This window comes from Musa acuminata, chromosome BXJ1-3, assembly GCF_036884655.1.
Source record: "Musa acuminata AAA Group cultivar baxijiao chromosome BXJ1-3, Cavendish_Baxijiao_AAA, whole genome shotgun sequence".
NCBI lineage: Eukaryota > Viridiplantae > Streptophyta > Magnoliopsida > Zingiberales > Musaceae > Musa > Musa acuminata.
The window spans coordinates 7,820,008-7,843,388 of NC_088329.1; the positions used below are offsets into that span (position 1 = coordinate 7,820,008).

Here is a 23,381-nt window from a genome sequence, read left to right on the forward strand (position 1 = left end):
TAGATAGATAAACAATATAATAACTATGATATGCTCTTACGAATATCTCTTTCACAATTGAAATAATTTCTGATTTTGATCACCGATAATAATCAAATTTTTGCATCCCAAAATATATATATTCTCAATTGATGCAAAAAAAACCACTCCCATGAATACCTATACTCAATTTTTATCACACCAAATGCAATTGGAAATAATCTATTATAACCATCAATAGTTATATTAGGATATTTATCTAAAAGACGTGCAACAACAATATCAAAAAAAAGTCACATATATGATCTAAAACTTTTAAGACAAGCTTTGAAAATCTAATTTTTTAAAAAAAATATTTTTTTAATGAAATTACTATTTAAACATGAGTCTCGTGCAATTTTAACTCCCTTAAAAATAGAATTATATCGATCGATCAAAATCACCACAAACCTTATTAAGAGTAATCTTTCGTGCAAGATAAATCTTCTTATATGAAACAATATTTTTTTTGAATATCAACAATAATCATCTTTCAAGTATAAACTATAATTAATACTTGACATAACTTGATGTTTGATTTGATCAGCAATGAAAGAACTATTACAGTTCTTATAATCCCTATTCAATCTTGGTCAATTACAATCATCCATTGACAATCAAAAACTTTATATTTTACTTTTATCTTATAACTTATGATTGCAATATTTTTAATCTTAAAATTTTTTGGATGACATAGTATTTCAAGACTTTTTGAAATTAAATTTTATCTCGAAAAACTTGTACAAAGATATCATTTGAGTTATAAAATAATATATATCAAATAAATATAAGAAAATAACTTTATCAAATCATTCAAATACCATACCTAACCAACAAAATGATCATTGTAGGAATAATTATTATCTTCAGTGAAAGAAATTGGTGTATTTAACAACACATCATTATCTTGGCTATAACATTATTCAACAAGCACTTATCTAACATTATCACGCATATCCTCACTTAAAGGAACCTGCTCACCAACAACATCTAATGCATTATAAATATTAGATTTTTATCACCTTCAACCTTTTCTTGTATTCTTTCTTTAGCTAATTCACTTTTAAAGACATCACTACTATCATCGTCTTCATTATAATAAAATTGATACTTTAAGTCTTTGAAAAGAGTCTCAAAACTTGAGCTATTTGCCTATCAGTATCATGCAAAACTAAAAACACTTCATCAGAAATAGGAACCTCCCTATAATGAGATGATTAGAAAGAAAACAATATTTCTTGTAATCCATGGAGTAATGCAACACTAAAATGGGTAATAACACATTGGCTTTTTTTCATTTCTAGCAAAATATAATACATTCGTGCAATATCTTTTGACATGTAACATTATTCTTAAGTCACAAACACTTCATAAAAGTCAGGGCATCAGAAAATATTTCCTACTATTCTTGGCCAAAACCAAAAAACAATGCATCACATATTAGGATTTAAAAAAATATTTTAAAATTTAGATAATACTTCGGATGGGTATATGCCAGTGATTTTTCATTTTAGAGGTTTTTTTCAATATTTGTCAGAATTTTTCATCTATTACACATCATGTCATTTTTAATTTTCCAAAAAATTCTTAAAATTTCACAAAAATATTAGACACTCATATAAGTATGTTAACATTTGGCCATCTAATTAGGTACTAAACAACTGATAAAAATTTGACTATTAAAAAAATTACTAATATGTGAAGCATTATTTTTAGCTAAAATCCAAAAACAGTGCATCACATACCAAGACTTATCAAAATATCTTGAAAGTTTTAGGATACCTTTTAATGGGACCTGGATGAACATATGCCATTTTTTTTTCTATTTTATAAAATTTTATATATTTTTCGAAAATTTTTAATTCCAACATAGAATGTCATTTTTTTAATTTTTTTATTTTTAGCAAAAATGGCATGCACTCATATAATGTCTTTTAATATTTGAGCTTCTAATTAGGTCCCGAATGCTTGATAAAAATTTGGCTCTCAGAAAATATTTTTTATATGTGATGCATTGATTTTGGCCAAAATCTAAAAAGTGGTGCATCACATAACAATACTTGTCAAAATGTCCTAAAAATTTAGAGATATCTTGAAATTTGATTCAAATGGACATATGTCAATGTTTTTCCATTTTAATAAATTTTTTATATTTTAAAATTTTTTAGCTTCATAGAGTATGTCATTTTCTAATATTCTAACTTTTTTTTTCCTAATTTTTCATAAAAATATCATGCACTAATACAATAATTTTTGTCATTCGAGCTTTTAATACAGTCGTAATCCACTAAAAATATCATGCACTCATGCAATAATTTGACCCTCTAAAAATATTTTCTTATATGCGATGCCCTATTTTTGATCAAAATTGAAAAATAATGTATCGTAAAGGACTTATCAAAATGTCTTAAAATTTTAAACATATCTTTGAATTTGATCTAGATGGGCATATGTTAGTGTTTTTCTATTTTAGAAAAATTATTTGATATTTTTTAGAATTATTCAGCCCATATACATTGTGCTATTTTTTATTTTCCAAAATTTTTAATTTCTTATAAAATATTATGCATGTAAGTTTTTTGACATTTGACAATCTAATTATATCCCACACACCTAGTAAAAATTCGACCATAAAAAATTCTTACTAATATGCCATGCACTGGCTTCAAATCCAAAAATAGTATATCACATAGTAACACTTTTTAAAATACCCTGAATGTTTTTTTTATATATTTTAATATGATCCGAATGGACATATGTCAATATTTTTTATTTTAAAGAATTTTTAATTTTTTTTTTATGATTATTCAAGTCCTACACAGTGTGTCATTTTATAATTTTTAAATAATTTTTAAATTTTTTAAAAATATCAAGCAGTAATGCATTATTTTTTGACATTTGACTTTTTAATTACGTTCTAAACACCTAGTAAAAATTTGACTATAAAAAAAGTTTTACTAATATGTGATAGCAGTATTTTTGGCTAAAATCACAAAATAGTATCAAAATATCCTAAAAGTTATAAGATGCATTTGAATTGGACTTAGATGGACATATGTCGATGTTTTTCTATTTTATAAATTTTTTTGATATTTTTTAGAATTATTTAAGCTCGACATAGTGTGCTTCTTTTTTTTTTTTTAATATTTTTAAAATTTCCTCAAAAATGTTATGCACTCATGCCTTTTTTTTTTATATTTGACCTTCTAATTAGGTCCTAAACAAAAAATTGATCATTAAATAAATTTTACTAATATGGGATGCATCGTCTCAAGACATTTTAAAATGCCCTAAAAGCTTTAATATACCTTTTAAATTGAATCTAGAGGGATATATGTCAATGTTTTTTATTTTAAATATTTTTTAGAATTATTTAGATCCCACACAATGTGCTATTGTTTAATTTTTAAATATATTTTTTATTCTTCCAAAATATATCATGCACTAATGCAATGGCTTTTCTACATTTGACATTCTAGTTAGTGGTAAAAATTTGGTCATCAAACAATTTTTTACTAATATGTGGTACATTATTTTTTGATAAAAAATAATAAACAATAACAAAGATATATGCATTGTTTTTTGACAAGCTTATTGTTTTTAGCTTATGGGTTTCTTGACAAGCTCACATATTTAACAATAAATATCAAACAAAAGAAGATGCTTTAAATACTATACTATTTATGAAAATCTTTTATATATATATATATATATATTATCTTCTCTAAATAATTATTAAATGATCGAACAATAATCAAGACAATAGTATACTTACATGAGATTTTTTATGTTTTTAATTCAAAAAGAAAAAAAATTACAAAGAACAAGGAAGAACAGTAACATTTCACTTATGGAAGAAAGAAGACTATACATAAGAAAAAGATGATAAATAATAAAAGAGAAGTTTTTTTGCTTCTTCATCACTAGCAACATTAAGACTATGACCGTAGCTCCATACACTATTGCAGTCAATTGCAAGTTTCCTTAACCAAAAAAAAAAAAATATATATATATATATTAAATTAATATAAATCATTTTAGACTTAACTTTTCAATGTTAAATGAGTAAAATAACTCATAAAAAAACTATTTGAACATTTTTTTAAAATAAGAATGTTTCAAGGGGAAAAAAATAATATTAAATAAGTTTTTTTTTTTTGGTGAAAATTCGTCTTAGAATAAAAGAGTGCCATGAACAAATTTCTTGCCTTTTGACCCCTCGTCTTCTCCAATCTGTACTCTCCTAGTTGAGATCTCCCCCCTTTAACCCTACGCGGCTCGCCCACATCGGCGCACGATAGACGAAACCCCTTCTTGAAACCCTAGCGCCCACCTCCGACGCCGACGATGGCATCCCCCGCCGGGAGCCCCAACACCTCCGGGAACTACGACACACAGGCTCTCTTCAAGCCTCCAAACCCCGGCGCCGCCCCCCGGCCGCCTTTCTCTCCTCCTTCCGCCTACCCCGCGCCGCCGTCATCGTACCCCACGCCGCCGCTCCCCGGCGCCTTCTCCTATCCCCCGGCCACCCCGCCATTCCACCATCACCCTTTCCTCCACTACCCGCAGGAGCAACTCCACCGGCCCCCGGCCATCTACCCCCCCGCTGTCGCCTCTTCCCACCCCCCCAGTCCCAATCCCAGCCCTAACCCTAGTCCTAGCCCCAACACCAATCCCGGCGCTCGCCTCATGGCGCTCCTGAATCCTCCCGCTCAACTCGAATCCGCCGTCTCGATGCCGCCCCCTTCATCCGCGCCATCGGAGTTCCTGGCTCCTTCCACTGCCGCCACTGCCATGCTTCACCCCATCCCGTCGGCCCCGCCTGCAGCTCTGGTCCAGTCAGCTCCGGTGAGGATGCCGAGCAACAAGTTGCCAAGGGGGCGGCTTCTTGGTGCCGGTGAACGGACAGTCTATGATGTGGATTTGAGGCTGCCAGGAGAGACACAGCCGCCACAGCTTGAGGTCACGCCGATTACCAAGTACATCTCGGACCCAGGGCTTGTTTTGGGCCGCCAGATCGCTGTCAACCGGAACTACATTTGCTATGGTCTTAAGCTTGGTGCTATCAGGGTGCTCAATATCAACACAGCTCTGAGATCATTGCTCAAGGGGCATTCTCAGGTTGATCTTCGAAAACTAAAGTTCAATTTGTACATCTTCTGTGTTTGATTGATGAATTTGTTTGACCTCAAAAGTGTGATGAATTGGTTTGTCTTTTACTATATCAAGATAAAATCTCAGGTTGTAGGATTTATTGTTGTGAATTATGTGACTGGAGTTCCTTCCTATGGATTTTAAGATTTTCCTGCCATATGGGATTGGGTGAATTATTGTTTACTATTTGTTTAATACTCTGATTATAAACTTTTTTGATGTTACGTAGCATCAAGATGTATAGCACTTTATTGATACTGATGATAATAATGTTACTCTTAACTACTGGTTACCTGTAATTTCAAAATGACTAAAAGGTTGCTGATATACATAGAACTTAATTTGTTAACCATTTTAGATTTATATCATAAGTTTGTTTTCGCTGCTAAGTAAAACTCATTTCTGCATTACATTAAGTGGAAAATCTTTTTTTGTTATTCTCTTATAATTTTCCTGTGACTAATAGATCTAGTTATCTCAATATACCATACCCTGGTCCTTGAAACTTGAGCCAAAAGAATAATATGTATATGGGCTTTGATCTTCATCTTAGTGGAGCATGATCATCGATATGGATGTTGCTATTATTGTGCTTGATGGCAGCTTGATTGACTCTTTCTGAGTTTTTTTTAGGAAAATACATTCTATCATTGATCAATTAACAATTGAAAGAACACCAATTGAATTCCTGAAAAATTTCCAGTTGTTGAACATGCTTTAGAAAGAAACAGTTCAGTTTATGAATTGGTGTTGCTCATGGTTTGAGTAAGTTTACAATACATATGACAATGTTATTGATTCCTTTGGAGGTGTACTTAGATTTGGTAGAGTTGAACTTCGAGTTAGTGCAGATGCTTAATCGTTGGGGTCCATTGAACTATAGGATCCAGGAGGTCTCATGGATTTGGTCTTGTGGAACTTAACAAATGCTATATTGATTTCTGATCATTTCGTAGCTTCCTTAATTCATGGGTCTTCTATGTTTTGCATCTTTTGCTATATGCAAATTCTACTTTGTCAGTGGAAAACTTGAACAAGGCCATATTACAGTAACAGAAATGAAAGAAACATATTCGGCTCTAAGCTCATGTAGATTAAGATTCACCAGATTCCTCATTCATGAGTATGATAGTTTGTTTTTGTTCCAGTTGTCATATCAAAGTCTCATTTTTCTTTTGCATAAACCTTTTGGCATTTACCCACTGATGAAACAAGTGTGGTTGACATATTTAAGATAATTACTTATTTACCAAATTCTGTCTCAATTCATCCTATTTAATCAGATCTAGGATGTATGAAATATATACTTTTTAATCTGCTGATGTCAAAGTACAATTTCTATGTTATTTTTGTTATGTATGGTTAAACTGCTACAGATTTTTTCTTTCCACTTGGTTCGCAATTATGTAATGGCTGAAATGTTCCTTTCTTCCTGCTACACTTTGGAAGCTATTTATATTGCAACTTTTATTTTATTTTTTCGGCTTTCTGGACTGATGTTACTTGCCTATACTCTAGAGGGTCACTGACATGGCTTTCTTTGCTGAAGATGTGCACTTATTGGCCAGGTACTTCTGCTACTATTTGATTTTACTTCTATTTTTTTAATCAATTTGCTTTGACATCCTACTCATTTTGTCCATTGCAGTGCAAGCATTGATGGAAGGGTATTTGTCTGGAAGATTGATGAGGGGCCTGATACAGAAAATAAACCACAGATAACAGGAAAAATAGTAATGGCTGTTCAGATTGTAGGAGAGGGGGAGTCATGTCATCCACGAATTTGTTGGCACTCTCACAAACAAGTAAAGTAATCTTTTTGAGTATGCATGAGCTCTTGGGCTAACTGATTGCAAACTTCATTTCTATTGCCCTCTAATTTATTGATATAAGGATGCATCTTTTGCTGCTGCTCATAGACCTAAAATGTGGTTTGTTGGTGATATTTTATGAAGCTTATAGTTCAATCTTTCCAGGAAATTTTGTTTGTTGGAATTGGATATTGGGTACTGAAAATTGACATTAACAAAGTTGGAAGAGGAAAGGAATTTTTGGCTGAGGAACCTATTAAATGTCATGTTGAGAAGCTGATTGATGGAGTGCAAATTATTGGTAAACATGATGGAGAAGTGACGGATTTGTCTATATCTCAATGGATGGTCACTCGCCTAGTGTCGGGATCAAAGGATGGAACGGTTTGTACTTATCCCTGTTTAACTGTTTAATGATTGAAAATTATTTCAATTTAATGGGGTGAATGTAAAGGTCTGCAGTTAAAATTCTTGGTGTTGGTCGCATGACTGCTTATTATTACATAAATATTTTGCGGAAAAATGTATTACTGGTGATAAACCTACATATATCCTTGCCAAATTTGCAATGAATTGTTTTAATTCTAAACAGGCGACGGACTTGCATGAGATGCATGTGAAAAAGAAAGATTATAAATGCGATAATAGATCTCTTTAGTTCAGAAGAGAATCAGCCAGTTAGAGTTTGCAGTGTGTCATTTTGAAGAGCCTCTTTCTCGTGTTCATATTCAATTGTGCCAAATCTTTTAGAATTTTATAACTGATGGCATATATTCGGTTAGACACTATGTCCTTGCAGCAGTCATTTGCTTATAATTTAGTTTTGTTCAATGTCAGTAAGTTTTGTTGGAGCTTTAGTATCTCATCTTTCTGTTGCTCTTGGATATGGATGTCCAGCTATTTTTAGTTTTTCCATATTGATGATTCAATGTAGAGGTTAACGAATATTTGGCTCAGTAACTTTTATGATATCTCTTTCGATAGTTTTTGCTATTGTATGTGCTGCATGCCTGTGTAGAGGAAAGAAAAAGGTTCAGTAAAACATCAGGATTCAAATACTTCGCCCAGCACATTGGCTTCATGGTCTGATCATAAGATGTAAAAAGGACAGCAAATCCTTTGTACATTTCCTTCCTATTCTGATGTAAGCAACACACAAAAAATGACATTCTTATTTATTAGCATTTTCTTTTATTTGCTCAATTGTGAAATTTTATTATTTCTTCACGAGAGACATATTTCTAGACTGTAGTCAACCTTGTGAGTGGTTGGTTCTTTTTGGTATCTACAACAAGGAGAAGCATGAGTTGTTACATTACTTGCATAATATTTAGTTGTTTTTTTGTTATGGTTTGTTTCATGATTTGGTTTTCTGATTCTGTTATAGGTTAGAATCTGGGATGATCGTAAAATGGTGCCCCTTGCCATGTTCAAGCCACATGATGGTCATCCTGTTAACTCAGTGGCATTTATGACATCACCCCACCGCCCTGATCATATCAATCTCATTACAGCAGTATGTACCTTTATTGCCTTGTGGTGCTTATTACAGCAGATAGTCTTTTGCATGCATATTCCACCCTCCATGAAAAATTAACATCCTTTCTTTATATAGCCGTGCTGCCTTTAGTGGCATTTTGAACCATGTAATCTTCTCTTGCAGGGACCTTTGAGTCGAGAAGTGAAAATTTGGGCTTCTGCTACTGAAGAAGGTTGGCTATTGCCTAGCGATTCTGAATCATGGCATTGTACTCAGACCTTGGAGTTAAAAAGTTCTTTGGAGCATCGAACTGAAGAGGCATTTTTCAATCAAATAGTTGTTTTGCCTCAAGCAAGCCTTATTGTTATTGCAAATGCAAAGAAGAATGCTATTTATGCTGTGCATGTTGACTATGGTCCATATCCTGCTTCTACGCACATGGACTATATAGCAGACTTTACTGTTGCAATGCCTATTTTGAGTCTTACTGCAACACATGATTTTCTTCCTGATGGAGAACAGGTGGTTCAAATCTACTGTGTACAGACACAGGCTATCCAACAATATGCATTGGATTTAATTCAATGTCTACCACCACCAACCACTAATGTTGGGTTGGTAAAGGATCCTTTATCTCGTGTTTTTGATACACCTAGTTTGGAAGGAGCAGGTGTCCCAGAGCCATCTTGTGGACTTACTGATAGCAGCCTCGACGGTGCATCTGCAACTTCACATGCTGTCGCTTCAGTTTCTTCTGAGGCCACCAGGACTAATGAATTGTCTGCCTCAAGTTTTGAAGTTCAGCCTAGCGCTCCTCCACTTATGAAAGCAGATGCTGATGCATTGCAGGTTGCACCATCTTCTGTTCCCTTAAATGTGGACTTTGCAGGAACATTACCTGCCCCGAAGAGCCCTGAGAAAATTGAGGAAGCACCATCACTTGGTGGCTGTGAAACTGATCGGTCATTTTCTGAGTATTCCGATGACAGAAAAGTGGATTCTGTTGTTCCAAGCACATTTGATGTTCCTATGACAAAAGAGACTACACCGAAGGAGGAATCTAAAGCAGGACACAGTGATCTCTCCAAGTTATCTAATCCTCGGATGATGTTTAAACTTGGTGGCAACTCAACTCATTTAATAACTCCTGCAGAAATTTTATCGGGTGCTATACCTTCTTCAGAAGGCAGCCGAGCCAATCAAAGAATAATTGAGGATGTTAAGCTTCAAAATATCACCACTGGTGACAACATCGACGGTTCTGATCTGGAAGTAAAAGTAGTGGGTGAGGGTAGATCAGGTCAGCAGGAACTTGATTCTCAGAAAGTGCCTCCAGATTATCCTGATGAGAACAAGGAGATATCCCCTGAGACTTCATTGGCTGACTTTGAGGTGGACAATGAGTGTTCTATCTTAACAGAAAATTCATTCGAGGAAGAAAGTCACCCAGGTGAGGACACTGCTATTCCTGGGTCAAAGAAACATCTGCCAAGTACTGTTGAGGAAGTTCCTGATGACACAAAAAATACAACAGAAGAGGTGACAGGATCTGCTGTTACTGCAGCATCTCAATCTCTTGCAGCTGACAAAGGGAAGAAACAGAAAGAAAATAAACACCAAATGTTAAGCCCTTCATCACCTTCCTCAAGCCCTTTCAATTCTACTGATACTTTGAATGAACCAGGTAGCAGTGCAAATGTCCCTTCAGCTGATGCTACTTTCCCTCAAATGCCTGCTATGCGGGAAATGCTGAACCAGGTGAAAATTTCATTTGTCTTCAACATATTTTCTTATTAAAATCTGTCTGTTACTGTTGCTATAGATCATTAAAAATTCATCTGTCTAATACTGTATGTTATGTCAAGATTGTTAAGAGCAGTCCTGAATTGACAGATTGTCTTTGGCCAATTTAGGAGTTCCTGCTTGCTATTTAACATTAATAGTTTGTTTGTCTGTTACTGTTTGTGTTATGTTAGAAATGTTAAGATCACTCCTGAATTGACCAGATTGGTATTGGCCAATTTGGGAAATCCAAGGTCAAGGGACGTTCACTGTGCTGGATTGGCTTTATTCGGATTGATTGATTCCTACAAGGATCCTCATTTTGATCCTCTTTGTTGAGGATTTGTTGGGCGTATCAATGCTGTTCATGGCTGGGGGATTGGCTTAATTTGGATTGATCTATTCCTATAAGGATCCTCATTTTGATCCTCTTCATTGAGGATTTGTTGGGGTATCAATGCTGATGATGCCTTCCCTGGACATGCCTCTCCTTTGTGACCCACTAGATCCTCACCAGCAAATTCTGCAAAATCATGTTGCTGTCAGGAATTAAATCGAGGAAGGAGTAATCTCATTTGATTTCTGTTTTAGTTATTTTTATTTTTGAATTTTAAGCTATTGTTTAAGTGAAAGTGCCCGTCCAGCAACTCGAGTTAGCTGATCCGACCAATCCTCTCCATTTATAATATGAATTACAATGCAGCCCTTGAAAGTGACCTGATCCTGTGATTAATATACTTGCCATAATATATATATATATATATATATATATACTGGCAAAGTACCAAGTGCATGGTATCTAGTACCACCATGATGCTTGGCCCCTCAGTCTTGAGATTTTACATTCTAGTGTCCCTGTCATTTGTAGGTAGTGCACAACCATAGGGTATTATCTACTTTCATTTTAAAGGTATTGTCCTTTTCATATGAGTTAGCATCTATTGCCAACATGCATTGTGTTTATAACACATAGGTTGATTGCCACATGCTAGGTAACTGTTTTCATTGGTCTAAGGATATTTTCACTGATCATCACATGTTTAAGAATTCAACACCTTTTTTAAGGTGCTATAAGAAATCAGTGCTTGTATAAACATATGCCTACGGCAGGTTTTTCTCCTTTGTTAAACATTTTATTTTACTAATATAATGTTCTATCGAGAATCATGTAAGCAGTATATGTGATACTGCTACTACAGCTCACGTTTTTATTGGTAGGTTGAGATAGTGAAGAATTAAGTACACCAACAAACATCGGTTGTAGTGGACCTGTATTGTGCACTAGCTGGATCTATACGTATCTGTTGGTACCAGTTTACCAACAAACGGTACACCGTTACATATCTGTGTCTTGAAGACGAAGAAGAAGAAGAGGAAGGCGTGGAGGAAGAGGAGAAAAGAGGAAGAGGAAGGAAGAAGAGGAGGTGGTGAAGAAAGAGGAGAAAGGAGGAGGAAGGAACAAGAGGAGGCTGTGTAGGAAGAAGAGGAAGAAACAGAAAGTGGCTGTGGCGAACGACAGTGGCAGGGAGATAGTCGGTGGTGAGCAGCAGCTGCGGGGAGGTAGATGCGTTGGATGGAAGTGGCTCGAGAATAATTCTGTGTATGCAGAAGAGGGTTTGCATTCACAAGCCCTAATTGAAGATTTTTTCCTTTTTTTTTAAATTTTCTAGTGGGCCAGACTGCCCACCCAAAATGGAGGTGGTCTGTGTACAGTGAATGTTCCATATTACCTGTTTCATATCGATCTGGGCGAAACAGATAACCTTGAAGTACACATGATGTGAAACGCTCAGGAAGACATGACCCTGACATCTTTGTTAATAGTACTTCAAGAGATCCTTTGTTATATTATGTTTAGCTGATTGTGGGTTGGAAATGCCCGAAAATTAATAATCATGATACAAGTTCAGTGGCAATGTGTGCTTGACTACATGGTTCTCATTGGTCAATTCTAGAGGCAGTGCTTTCTTTAAGCCTATGGTTCCATCTTGTAGGTGAAGTGTGTACTTAGACAATTAACTGAAATCTCATGCATGCTTCTGATGTTGAACTAGTTACACTAGCAAAGTTTCTCTTTCAACTGATTTGTAATTGTCAAATTTTCTTAAACCTAAAAATATATGCCATTTCCATTAAGAGACAGACTTATAGATTAGGTTTTTGCCATTCATATATTTCACATATGCAGTTATTTTAATATATTTTGCAGTCTCAACTTGTGGATTATTTGCAGATTATGAGTATGCAAAAGGAAATGCAAAAGCAGATGGGTGTGATGGTGGCTGCACCAGTAGCAAAAGAAGGTAAAAGGGTGGAGACTATGTTAAGTAGGAGCATGGAGAAGATCATCAAGGCCAATGCAGATGCTTTGTGGGCCCGCATCCAAGAAGAAAATGCAAAACATGAGAAGTTTGAGAAGGAGCGTATGCAGCAGATGACAAATCTAATAACCAACTATGTGAATAAGGACTTGCCAACCATTTTAGAAAAGGCACTAAAGAAAGAACTGTCTGCGATAGGGTCCACTGTAGCTCGTGCAATTACGCCTGTTATTTCTACAACTATCGCAGAGTCATTTCAGGTTATATTTTAACTACATGGTGATTATTTTGTCTAAAATCTGATGCATTTATCCAATATCTCATGTTTCTTCATTCTCAGAGAGGAGTTGGTGATAAGACAGTGAACCAGCTAGAGAAATCTATGAGTTCTAAACTTGAAACTGCAGTTGCAAGACAAATCCAAACGCAGTTCCAAACTACTGGGAAGCAAGTTCTTCAGGTATGCAAGCTTAGCAAGAAATGATGTTCTGGTTGACATCTGATATTTGCATCAGACTAGTAACCTTTATTATGAACAAACAGTTGTTCATAAGTGGGTATTTTTCAATAACAAGAATGTGGTTCTTGTATGCTGATGTCGGACGGCACAAAATATGTTATACTGATGGGATTTGTTTTATTTGTTATTTTTCTTGGTTCTGATTTTTTTCCTCCCTCCAGGCATTTGTTGCAAATGTTTTCAATTAGCAGAATCCAAAGTTATTTATGGTTGAAAATTTGATCCTGCTATCTCAATGTGCAGGATTCCCTGAGATCTTGTTTGGAATCATCAGTGGTTCCAGCATTTGATAACTCTTGTAAAGTGATGTTTGAGCAAGTGGAAAATGCATTCCAGAAAGGAATGAGTGAACACACTGCTTCTGCTCAGCAGCAGCTTGAGGCGGCAAATACTCCATTAGCACTTACTTTGAGGGTAAGCACTTTACAATATTTAGGTTTATTCTTCTGATATGGTTGCATTTTCAGCTTAGTTGTTATATCTGCCTGTCTACAAAGAAAACAATTTTCTTAGCAGTAAATTATTTGTTATTATGTGCAGGAAGCAATCAACTCTGCTTCATCAATCACCCAAAATCTCACCACTGAATTGATTGATGGCCAGCGCAAGCTTTTGGCTCTTGTTGCTGCAGGAAACACAAAGGCACTGAGCCCTCTTGCTATGCAGCAATCAAATGGCTCGACACCTGGCCTTCCTGAGATTGTAAATCATGAATTCCAGGCTTTTCAGATTCTCTCATCTTAAGATGCCTATTTTATTGTCATGGATTTTCCTGATCTGCTGTTTTCCTTGGATCATTTTGTTTCCATGGAGGCATGGTCGACTCAATGTTACTTCATGCTCATTCACAGCATGTCTTTTCTGTCGAGCAGGTTGGGGCACCTGTAGATCCAACAAAGGAGCTCTCAAGATTAATATCGGAGCGGAAGTATGAGGAAGCATTCACAATGGCACTTCAAAGAAGTGATGTCTCCATTGTGTCTTGGCTGTGTACACAGGTACCCGTATCTGTATGAAAAGTAGCCATGGCGATAATTCGGTCATGTTTCACCTTTCAGTGTTTTCTGTCTCAGCTATTTCATTTATTTACCCCTTTCTTTGTTTATACTAATTAGCATCATTTTGCAGGTTGATCTGCGGGCAATTTGCTCTACGGTGCCGCTTCCCTTGAGTCAAGGCGTCCTCCTGGCACTTCTGCAGCAACTTGCATGCGACTTGAATAACGAAACATCAAGAAAAGTTGGCTGGATGACTGATGTTGCCGTAGCAATCAACCCGACCGACCCCATGATCACGATGCACGTAAGGCCAATCTTTGAGCAAGTCTATAGCATGTTGGGCCACCAAAGAGCGCTTCCGACGACCGCTGCCTCTGAAACAACCAACATACGCCTATTGATGCATGTGATAAATTCTGTGCTTATGACCTGCAAGTGATCGACTCGTGGTTGGGCAGCAGAGCATGTGTATAGAACAAAACGAGTTGATGTTAGAGAGAAGAGGGAGACTGGAAATCCCATTAAGAGTTATGTAAATTAGGAATGATTCCTGAATGGCTGTGTTTCTTCTGCTTCTTTATTAGGTTTTGATTGAACAATTGTAATTCTAGATGTTTGATCAGGTACTTCGAGTTCAATTCTTATGTGGGTTTTATTGTGATAATCATTCTCCTTTGGTTTTGTTTAATCGACTATCTCTTGTTATTGTGAAGTTTTTATTGGATAATACAAGCATCAAATGAGAAAAAAATAATTCCTGGTAAGTTGTTAACATATCTACATTACATAAGAAAGCCTGGTCAATTAATTATTAACTTATTTACAGAGAGAATAGAGACATAACATGCTAGAAAAACCCTGAAGCTATATATTTATTTATTTATGCACAAAAATGCAAAGAAAAATTTCCTCCAATAAACAGTGGGGAAGGAGATGCGTCTCTCGGCCATCGGCGAAACTTGCGTCTAGTGGCTACCAGGTCTGTCTCTGCGTCCTCCGGTCATAGTAACTCTGTGACGACCGCCACTAAGGTCGGTCATAGGCGAAACGTCACTATGGCTACCAGCACTGGTCCGTTTCCCACCTCCTGGATCGGAGGCGCTCCGCCCCCCGCCAACACCTCCCCATCAAGAGGTCGTACCGCGCCCTCGCCACCGGGTCCGACAGCGCCTCGTACGCCCGGTGAATCTCCACGAAGTCGTCCCCTCTCCCGTCAGCAGCCACGTCCGGGTGGAACCGCTTGGCCATGGACCGGTACGCCGCCTTGATCTCTCCCGCCGTCGCCGTCTCCCGCACCCTAAGCACCTCGTACGGACTCCTCCCCCTCGTCCCCGCGGCCGCCGGCGCCCATTTCTCCGCCACCACCGTCCTGTGTCGGCCAGCGCCGTGAAGGGACATCCCGGCGAAGGTTAGGGCTGCAGACATCTTCTTCTTCGTTGTCTTAGTAAGAGAAAGGGATCCAAAAGAGCAGCGATCCAGACGGAGCCCAAACGGAGGCTTAATATAAATGTTAGGGTCGACGGTCTCCACCATGTGGGCGATGTAAACCGCGGGCTTTCCTGGCCCACTGAGCTCGTAGCCTACCCTGACGGAAAACATACGCATATTTTTCTTATGCGCTGAATACATTGGCCGTAGGATGGAATACACCGACGTGGATCTAACGGCCGTCTGCATAACAAAGGGACGCGATGGGCTTCTGAATTGAAGGGCCAGCGTTGTACGGCACGATTTGGTTCTGACTGATTCGACCACAGCCGTCCGATCGTAAGATAATCAGATCAAATCCGACGCGAGTGCCTCCATTACCTACTACTGCTCTTCTAGAAGAAGTGGACCTCCCAACCCGAACCACTGCCGGTGGTGGTGGTGGTGGTGGTGGTGGTGAGTGGTGATCTCACTGGACCCAACTTTTGTCGTGGAATGCTTTCGATAGATAAATGTGGCAAGAGAGTGAAGATGTGCCCACCCATCCTAGTTTCAGAGGAGAAGATTATAACATCATCAATCTAGTCTTACCTCACATTGTGTGGGGATTAAAGTGACAACTGAAAATGATGGGGCATGCAGCAAATGGGAGGTTTGAAGGAGTCAGTCACTCCTTAGAGTCCAAATGGAAGGACTTGTTGGTTCTGGTTGCCCTGTGCCGATCCAAGTGGACCTGCCTCTGTCATTGTAGCTTAGGATACTAGCTTCTAGAAACCATCACATCCTAGTGAGAAAGAAGCTAAAAGGAGGGAGGCATGCTCTCCAAGGCATGCATCCAAATGGTCCAGAAAAGAAGAATGGGTTAGGTGTGTTATCATTACCAACAGCACTTGCTATCGAAGAACATGTGCTCTTGGGTTGAATGTGTAGAAGAAGCAGATTCAAGTTAGTGTTGTGTTTTGGTTCATCTAATCAAGTAGAAGAAGCCGGCTCTGAGATCAATTCTTCCAGGCAAGAGAGACCCGTTGGGACCAGTAGATAAGCACCCCCATCCAACAAAAACAATGCCCAAAGCAGCAACAGCATTCCTCGCAAAGACTCCGCTACGTGGTCACATCAAGGCGAGCTCCTCCTCACCAGCATCCATGTGGCACTTTGTGTCATCAACGTGATTGGCGGGTACAATGAACCTGTGATATTGGAAATAATATATATATATATATATATATATCTACTCATCGATCGAAGATTACTAAAGTGACAAATGTTTATTAGATTTGATCTTATCCGTATTCAGTGTAAAGTAGATTTCTATGGTCAACAAAAACTAACAAGACCAAGTGAAGCACTAGTTAGGTAGCAGAAAACTAATATGGACTAGGATGACATATTTACTCTTATCATTCAAATACAAATTATTAGATTAATTATACCTATTATCATATAAAATAATTAGTCAATCTATCAAATGGACTATAAGAATTATTTTTTGAATAATTTTTAAAGAAATATATATTGAATGACCTTGAGATACATTAAAATAGGGCATGAAGAGAAAAGTTTATAAATATTAAAAAAAAGATTTTATATGACCTAAAGCAAACACTTGGAGAATGAAATACTATAATGGATGCTTATTTCCACCAAAGGCATTATATTATGTTCAATGCCATTATGTGAGTTTAAAGAACAAAAACTCAAGATATTCTTGTTTTCATCACTTATCTTTCACAAAAAAAAATTAATAATTGTGCCGGTTAGCTTTACAAGTAAACACTTTGAGATATCAATCTCATTTTTGTCGCTTAAACTTTGTAAAAAATAAATAGAGATACATTACTATCTTAATATTATATGAAATAATCCTTTCATTTTTTAAGATTTCAAGTAAATTATTGTTTTATTGTTGCGGGGTGCTAAGGCTGAGGAGTTTTACAAGGGTATCAAGTCGTGGGGAGAGAAATTTCCTACTCTTTTCCGTTTTCGCGCACCACGACTTATTATGATCCTAATCATGGTCCATGAATTCAAGATGACTGATATTAGACTTATGTCATATTTGCTTGATGTTCAAGTAAATGAAAGCGATGAAGACATACTTATTTCCCACTAAGCATGCGCAAAAAGAGTTCTTAAAAGTCTTACGATGGAAGATTGCAACCTTGTTAACAAGTACAGTGTGGTATAAACTTTCGAAACCAGATGATGCAAGATAATTAAACCTACATGCTTCAAAATTTTAGTAAGAAGATTGAGATACTTGATATGCACTACTTATGTGGTAATAGACTAATAATCCATTTACCCATCAAAATACTTCTAAAATGATTCTTCAACATGCCAAAGGAACCATAAGTCTCGGTTTATTCTATTAATATTCTCGTTGGCTATTTGGATAGTGATTAGCGTAGTGTGGAGATGTAGAAGATTAGAAAAACACAAACACACAATTGGTTTAGTCTACTACTCGGGAGACACTAATCTCATTTTGCATCATACCAAATAATCCATTGTGATGGCTTTTATATGTGAGGTAAAATAATTGGTGGCATCTTCCTTCATGTGAATGCCATGGTATATGACTTTAATAGCTTTCCAAGGAGATCCATTCTGCACAAAATTAAGCTAAAATTTATGTTAACAAGAAGTCAGCGATACCATTTGGTCAAGCACATTCACATTTGCTTTCATTTCATTAGGCCATATCGAAGAGAAGGATATTCGATTGGAATACATTAATTCTGAATGTCAAATTGCAAATATTTTTTCCAAGCCTACGATAGTAAATTATGTTTAAGATAATGTTAAATAATAAACTTAATATAATAAATACTCTTGTAGGGAAAGACACCATGAAAAGGCACCTAGGGTTGCATTAAATATGGACATTATGAGAAGGTACATGAACATGGACCTTTGACCAGGTGAATGACATTAAACAAGACCCTTCACGAGGTATTTTATACCTCCTTTTTCCCTTTTTTTGTTTTTAGAGGCATAAGAGGTATCTTATTATACCTCTTAGATCCTTATAAACGGATACAGATTCATGTTGTTGTGGGTATACGTGAGGGGAGAAACATTGTATCGAGTGAGAAGTTGTTCATGCAAAAGAGCCTTTCGCAAGAAAGTGGTCGAGCTCTGTTGGCGTCCTACACCAAAATCCCACCACCCTCTTCTTCCTCTCTCTTTCTCTCTTCTCTTTTAGCAGCACCTTTTACGCGTTTCCTTCCTCCTCATCCATCATGTTTAGCTTTAGCGACGCAAGCGGAGTACGGCGCTTCAGCAGTGGTCCGGGCGGCAAGGCCATGTCTTTTCTAAACAGCTGGATCATGCTCACCATGGTTGGCATGGTGAACCAGTTGCCAGCCATACTCCACCTTCTGTACCGCCGCTTCAAGTTGTGGTGGTCCAACGAGATGCAGATCACCATTTCTCAGGAAGATCGGGATTGGTACAGCAACAGCAAGGTCTTCTCTGCCGTCGAGACTTACCTCAGCACCAGGTCAACCGACGACGCTCGTCGGATGAAGGCATACACTAATCACAACAGCCATCATCTCACGCTCACAATGGACGATGCTCAACATATCGTCGACGTCTTCACGCCGAAGGTTGACGACGATGGTAAGAAGAAGGACAAGACAATCAAGGTGAGGTGGACTTTCTACTGCCGGGACGGGACGGGAACGACTCAACGAGGGAACGAGGAGACGAAGTTCTATACGCTCAAGTTCAGTGCTCGACATCGATCGGTGGTGTTGAACCAATACCTTGTGTACATCATGGAGAGGAGCCAGGAGATCGAGCAGAAGAACCGGCAGCGGAATCTCTACACCAACACCATGAGCAGCCACATGCACTGGACGAAGGTACGCAATTACTACAACCCCCTCTGAATCATCTCAAACACGTCTAAAACGATCGGTGCTAGTATTCCTGCGCCAAAATCATAAATCATCACCGTTGACTCAGGTGGTGTTCAGGCACCCGGCGACTTTTGCAACGCTCGCAATGGACCCCAAGAAGAAGCAAGAGATCATGAATGACCTAGAGACTTTTAGCAAGAGCCGGGACTACTATGTCAAGCTCGGCAAGACCTGGAAGCGCGGCTACCTTCTCTATGGTCCACCGGGCTCGGGCAAGTCCACCCTAATCGCTTGCATGGCCAACTTGCTCGACTACGATGTCTTCGACCTCGAGCTCACCGGCATCGAGGACAACACCGAGCTCCGCCGTCTGATTGTGAACACTACAAGTAAGTCGATCATCGTGATCGAGGACATCGACTGCTCCATCCATCTCTCCGGCACCCGAGAAATTAAAGGAGTCAACCATAACAACGAAGAAAATGTCAATGAGGAGATGGGGCAGAACAAGACGGTAGACAATGGGCAGAGCAAATTGACGCTCTCGGGGTTATTGAACTTCGTCGACGGTCTGTGGGCTGCATGCGGGGGCGAGAGGCTCATTGTTTTCACAACCAACCATGTGGGGAAACTAGACCCAGCGTTGGTGAGGAGGGGGAGGATGGATGTGCATATCGAGCTTGGGTACTGTGGTTTTGAAGCATTCAAGGTATTAGCCAAAAATTACTTGGAAGTGGAGGAGCACCCACTGTTCGACAAGGTGAAGGAATTGTTGGAGAAGGTGAAGATCACACCTGCAGACGTTGCGGAGCAGCTGATGCCAAAGAAGCTACTTGCAGACGACAAGGCAAATCGGTGTTTGGAGGGATTGGTTCAAACACTAGAGAATGCCATCAAAGATGGAGGAAAGAAGGGGGAGAGGGACGCTATGTAGGAGGAAGAACTCAAGGATTATATATATATATATATATATATATATATATATATATATATATATATATATATATATTTATTTATTTATATATATATAACAGTTTTAGATTTTTTTTAGTTAATTGATTAATACTTGATAATATAAATTCTAATTTCTTTTGTGATGAGTTATAATGTGGCCCATTGTAGGACAGTGGTAGCTTTGTGTTGCAAATTTATAATTCTTCGTGAAAACAAATGATGAGTTATCATTTATAGATTCATCAAACATACATATATTTTCTATTTAGTAATTCTAATATAATCTTATAAATTTTAAATTAGGAGACTGTTCATATAGTTGCTAACTTTAAAGCAAGTGGTCACTATAAGACTTTGTTAATTCAGGAGATACCCCATGATGTTTTAAATGTGTAGAACAGCACCTACTGGGAAAAGAAATCAAAGTACTTGTGAAATGAACTATCATGGACCATTAAATCCATATATAAGTTGCTTTGGACATACACATACACTCACACTCGCACACAAAAACCATCCATAAGAAATCATTATATATGCTTGTATAACACAATTTATGCCACTAAAATTGCAACTCCATTTATCTCTCTAGTTTCAACTCGGCTTTATAACCAACCATTATGTTACTTGTATGAATTCTTTGTACAGTATATATAACTCACAAACTACGTAGCAGATAGCTCACAACCTAATTGTGTTCCACTTTGTTCATCGAAGAATCATGTCATGAAGCCTATGCATCACTTTCATTCTTGTGCATCTATTTGTTTTTGAATTATCAAATTAATGATTTGTTTTTATGTAGTTGTGACCTTATGCAGGATCCAGTAGAGAATGATGAACAATAAAGACGTAGAAATACACAAGACAATGTAGTTTTTAATATTTTCGATATGATGTGGATTTTGTGATTGTATCAACATTAATATTTATTGGACTTTATGAATGTTATTATCTTTAATATCGATGTGGATTCTTTTGGTTATTAAAGATTCTGGTATGATTTTGAAATTATTGAAAATTAATAAATGGTCAAAAAAAATATTATTATTGAAAAGATGATAATAATATTGTTTTTATTGATAGCTTATCACTAATATTGTTTTAACCTAATAATTATTAGCGACAGATTAAAGTAGTTTTCACTAAAGTAGTTTTTTATCTAACATTTTGGTAATATATCATTTTATCGTTAAATTATCATCAATCTTTTTATTTATTCAGAAATATAAGTTATTATTAAAACTTTTCATCAAGACGTGATAGAATCGTTTATTATCAAATATTGTCATAGAATTATTATTTTATTATTTTATTTGTTTTTAATGATAGAAATCAAATATATTATTCATGAAAATAAATTATCATTAAAATTTACAATTTACTGACACTAGAATTTTTAACCACAGAATCTACACAACTCACGTCACTAATTCTTTAGTGAAAAATCTTTTTATCTCGCAACTCCAACATGGAAAGAAAGGGGGAGTTTCTTGCTCACCGGAGATAGTCGTGGATAGAGATTGAGCCTAAGTTGTTCGTGCACAATATTGTGATCCCAGTCTTGCCTACCTCTTCAACGATCACTTGGATTATGGGAGATACCTCTTCAACGATCACTTGGATTATGGAAGATGACTGTTAGGATCGGAGCGGCACTAGGGGGGGTTGAATTAGTGCAGCGGATTAAAATTTCAGTTTTGGAAAAATCTTTCGTACGATAAAAAATCGAACTCGGAAGTGCTTATCTTGAAAGCGTGTTCGTAAAGGTGTGCAGCAAAAGTAATGAGGAAGTAAAGCACATATGAAGGTTTGCAGTAAGGTAAATAGCAATAAGTAAATGCAAACAAGAGAACACACCAATTTAAAGTGGTTCGGTTAAAATGACCTACATCCACTTGCGAAGCCTTCTTCGAAGTGGCTTCCAACTTCCACTAGCAAATCACTTTGAACGGGAAGGACAAATACCCCTCTAACAACCTTTTACAAGTGGTTTACACTCTTACAAACTTTCAAAGAGAAAGAGGGAGGTGAACACTCAAGCTATTGAAAACAAAAACTTGCTAAAGGCTTTACTAAGACTTTTATCTCAATCTCTTGCTTCTCAAAAGGTTGTTATCTCAGCTGAGAATTGAGGGGTATTTATAGGCCCCAAGAGGATTCAAATTTGGGCTCCAAATTTTGAATTCTCTTGGGTTCCTGAGGCTGGCGGTACCACCGCCCGACCTCTCGGGTGCTGGGCAGTGCCACCGCTTAGTTCTTGGGTTCTGGGTGGTGCCACCGCCTAATCTGGCGGTGCCACTGCCTACACTATTTCAGCTCACTTGTTGGCTCCAAACTTAGCCCAAACCAATTTGAACTCGGGCTTAATTATCCCCTACTTGGGTTATAGGATTAACACTTAATCCTAACTCTAATTAACGTGCTAACTACGAATTTAAAGACATTTCCTAAGCTATTACAAAGTCCGCAAGTCAAGACTTCTTCCGGCGAGCTTCCGGTGAACTTCCGGCGGTCTTTCGATAAACTCTCAGAAACCATTCTGCGGACTCCCGGCAAGCTCCTAGACTTCACGATTTGATCTTGGCGAGTTCCGACGAGCTTCTTTGGCAAGCTACGATCTTTCTCGGTGAGCTCCGTGAACTTCCAACGAACCTTCCGACGAGCTTCCGAAAAACCCTTCGGCAAGCTCCCTACTCATTCTCGGCTAGTTCCGGCAGTATTCCCGATGAACCTTCGGACTTCCGTCGAACTCTCAAACTCGCAACAAATCCTTCGCGCTTGACTCCGACACTTTGTTTCGCTTTATGTCTTCGTCGTTATCGTAGTTAATCCTACACACACAAGCCAAAACTCTACTCCGATCTAGATAATTATTACAATGCGAATTGACATTCTGTTGCCCGGCACGTCATTGGTTGGCACTTCGTCTGATTCTTCAACGCATTGTCCTCTCTTGCGGCTTGTTGCCCAATCGGCGATTGACCTCCGCAACCCCGATATCCTTGGATCAATTCCGCTCTTGGCCCAATGCCCGACGTCCGAA

General features: G+C 37.6%; 3 protein-coding genes across 3 annotated transcripts; 2 read left to right on the plus strand and 1 right to left on the minus strand.

The window, feature by feature from the left end:
- The first annotated feature begins 4,233 nt into the window (after positions 1-4,233).
- On the plus strand, positions 4,234-14,748 carry LOC135620058 (enhancer of mRNA-decapping protein 4-like). Its single transcript, XM_065122660.1, has 12 exons — positions 4,234-5,139; positions 6,691-6,740; positions 6,821-6,977; positions 7,149-7,367; positions 8,371-8,499; positions 8,647-10,221; positions 12,479-12,826; positions 12,907-13,026; positions 13,330-13,500; positions 13,627-13,788; positions 13,959-14,084; positions 14,215-14,748. Exons 1-12 carry the CDS (start codon positions 4,366-4,368, stop codon positions 14,521-14,523), a joined length of 4,140 nt encoding a protein of 1,379 aa, XP_064978732.1. The 5' UTR covers positions 4,234-4,365; the 3' UTR covers positions 14,524-14,748.
- Positions 14,749-15,143: 395 nt separating this feature from the next.
- On the minus strand, positions 15,144-15,713 carry LOC135636100 (dnaJ homolog 1, mitochondrial-like). Its single transcript, XM_065147662.1, has one exon. It carries the CDS (start codon positions 15,711-15,713, stop codon positions 15,144-15,146), a length of 570 nt encoding a protein of 189 aa, XP_065003734.1.
- Positions 15,714-18,625: 2,912 nt separating this feature from the next.
- On the plus strand, positions 18,626-20,324 carry LOC103978102 (AAA-ATPase At3g28580-like). The gene is made up of 2 exons (XM_009393805.3): positions 18,626-19,384; positions 19,488-20,324. The coding sequence occupies exons 1-2, from the start codon at positions 18,758-18,760 to the stop codon at positions 20,313-20,315; spliced, it is 1,455 nt and encodes a 484-aa protein (XP_009392080.3). The 5' UTR covers positions 18,626-18,757; the 3' UTR covers positions 20,316-20,324.
- The last annotated feature ends 3,057 nt before the right edge of the window (positions 20,325-23,381 follow it).

Bases quoted from the DNA above. Each gene is read 5' to 3' on its own strand.
- LOC135620058 (XM_065122660.1), top strand. From the start codon at position 4,366: ATGGCATCCCCCGCCGGGAGCCCCAACACCTCCGGGAACTACGACACA. The intron at 6,741-6,820 runs GTACTTCTGCTA...TGTCCATTGCAG, and splicing joins GATGTGCACTTATTGGCCAG to TGCAAGCATTGATGGAAGGG. The intron at 13,501-13,626 runs GTAAGCACTTTA...TATTATGTGCAG, and splicing joins CATTAGCACTTACTTTGAGG to GAAGCAATCAACTCTGCTTC.
- LOC135636100 (XM_065147662.1), bottom strand. From the start codon at position 15,713: ATGTATTCAGCGCATAAGAAAAATATGCGTATGTTTTCCGTCAGGGTA.
- LOC103978102 (XM_009393805.3), top strand. From the start codon at position 18,758: ATGTTTAGCTTTAGCGACGCAAGCGGAGTACGGCGCTTCAGCAGTGGT. The intron at 19,385-19,487 runs GTACGCAATTAC...CCGTTGACTCAG, and splicing joins GCCACATGCACTGGACGAAG to GTGGTGTTCAGGCACCCGGC.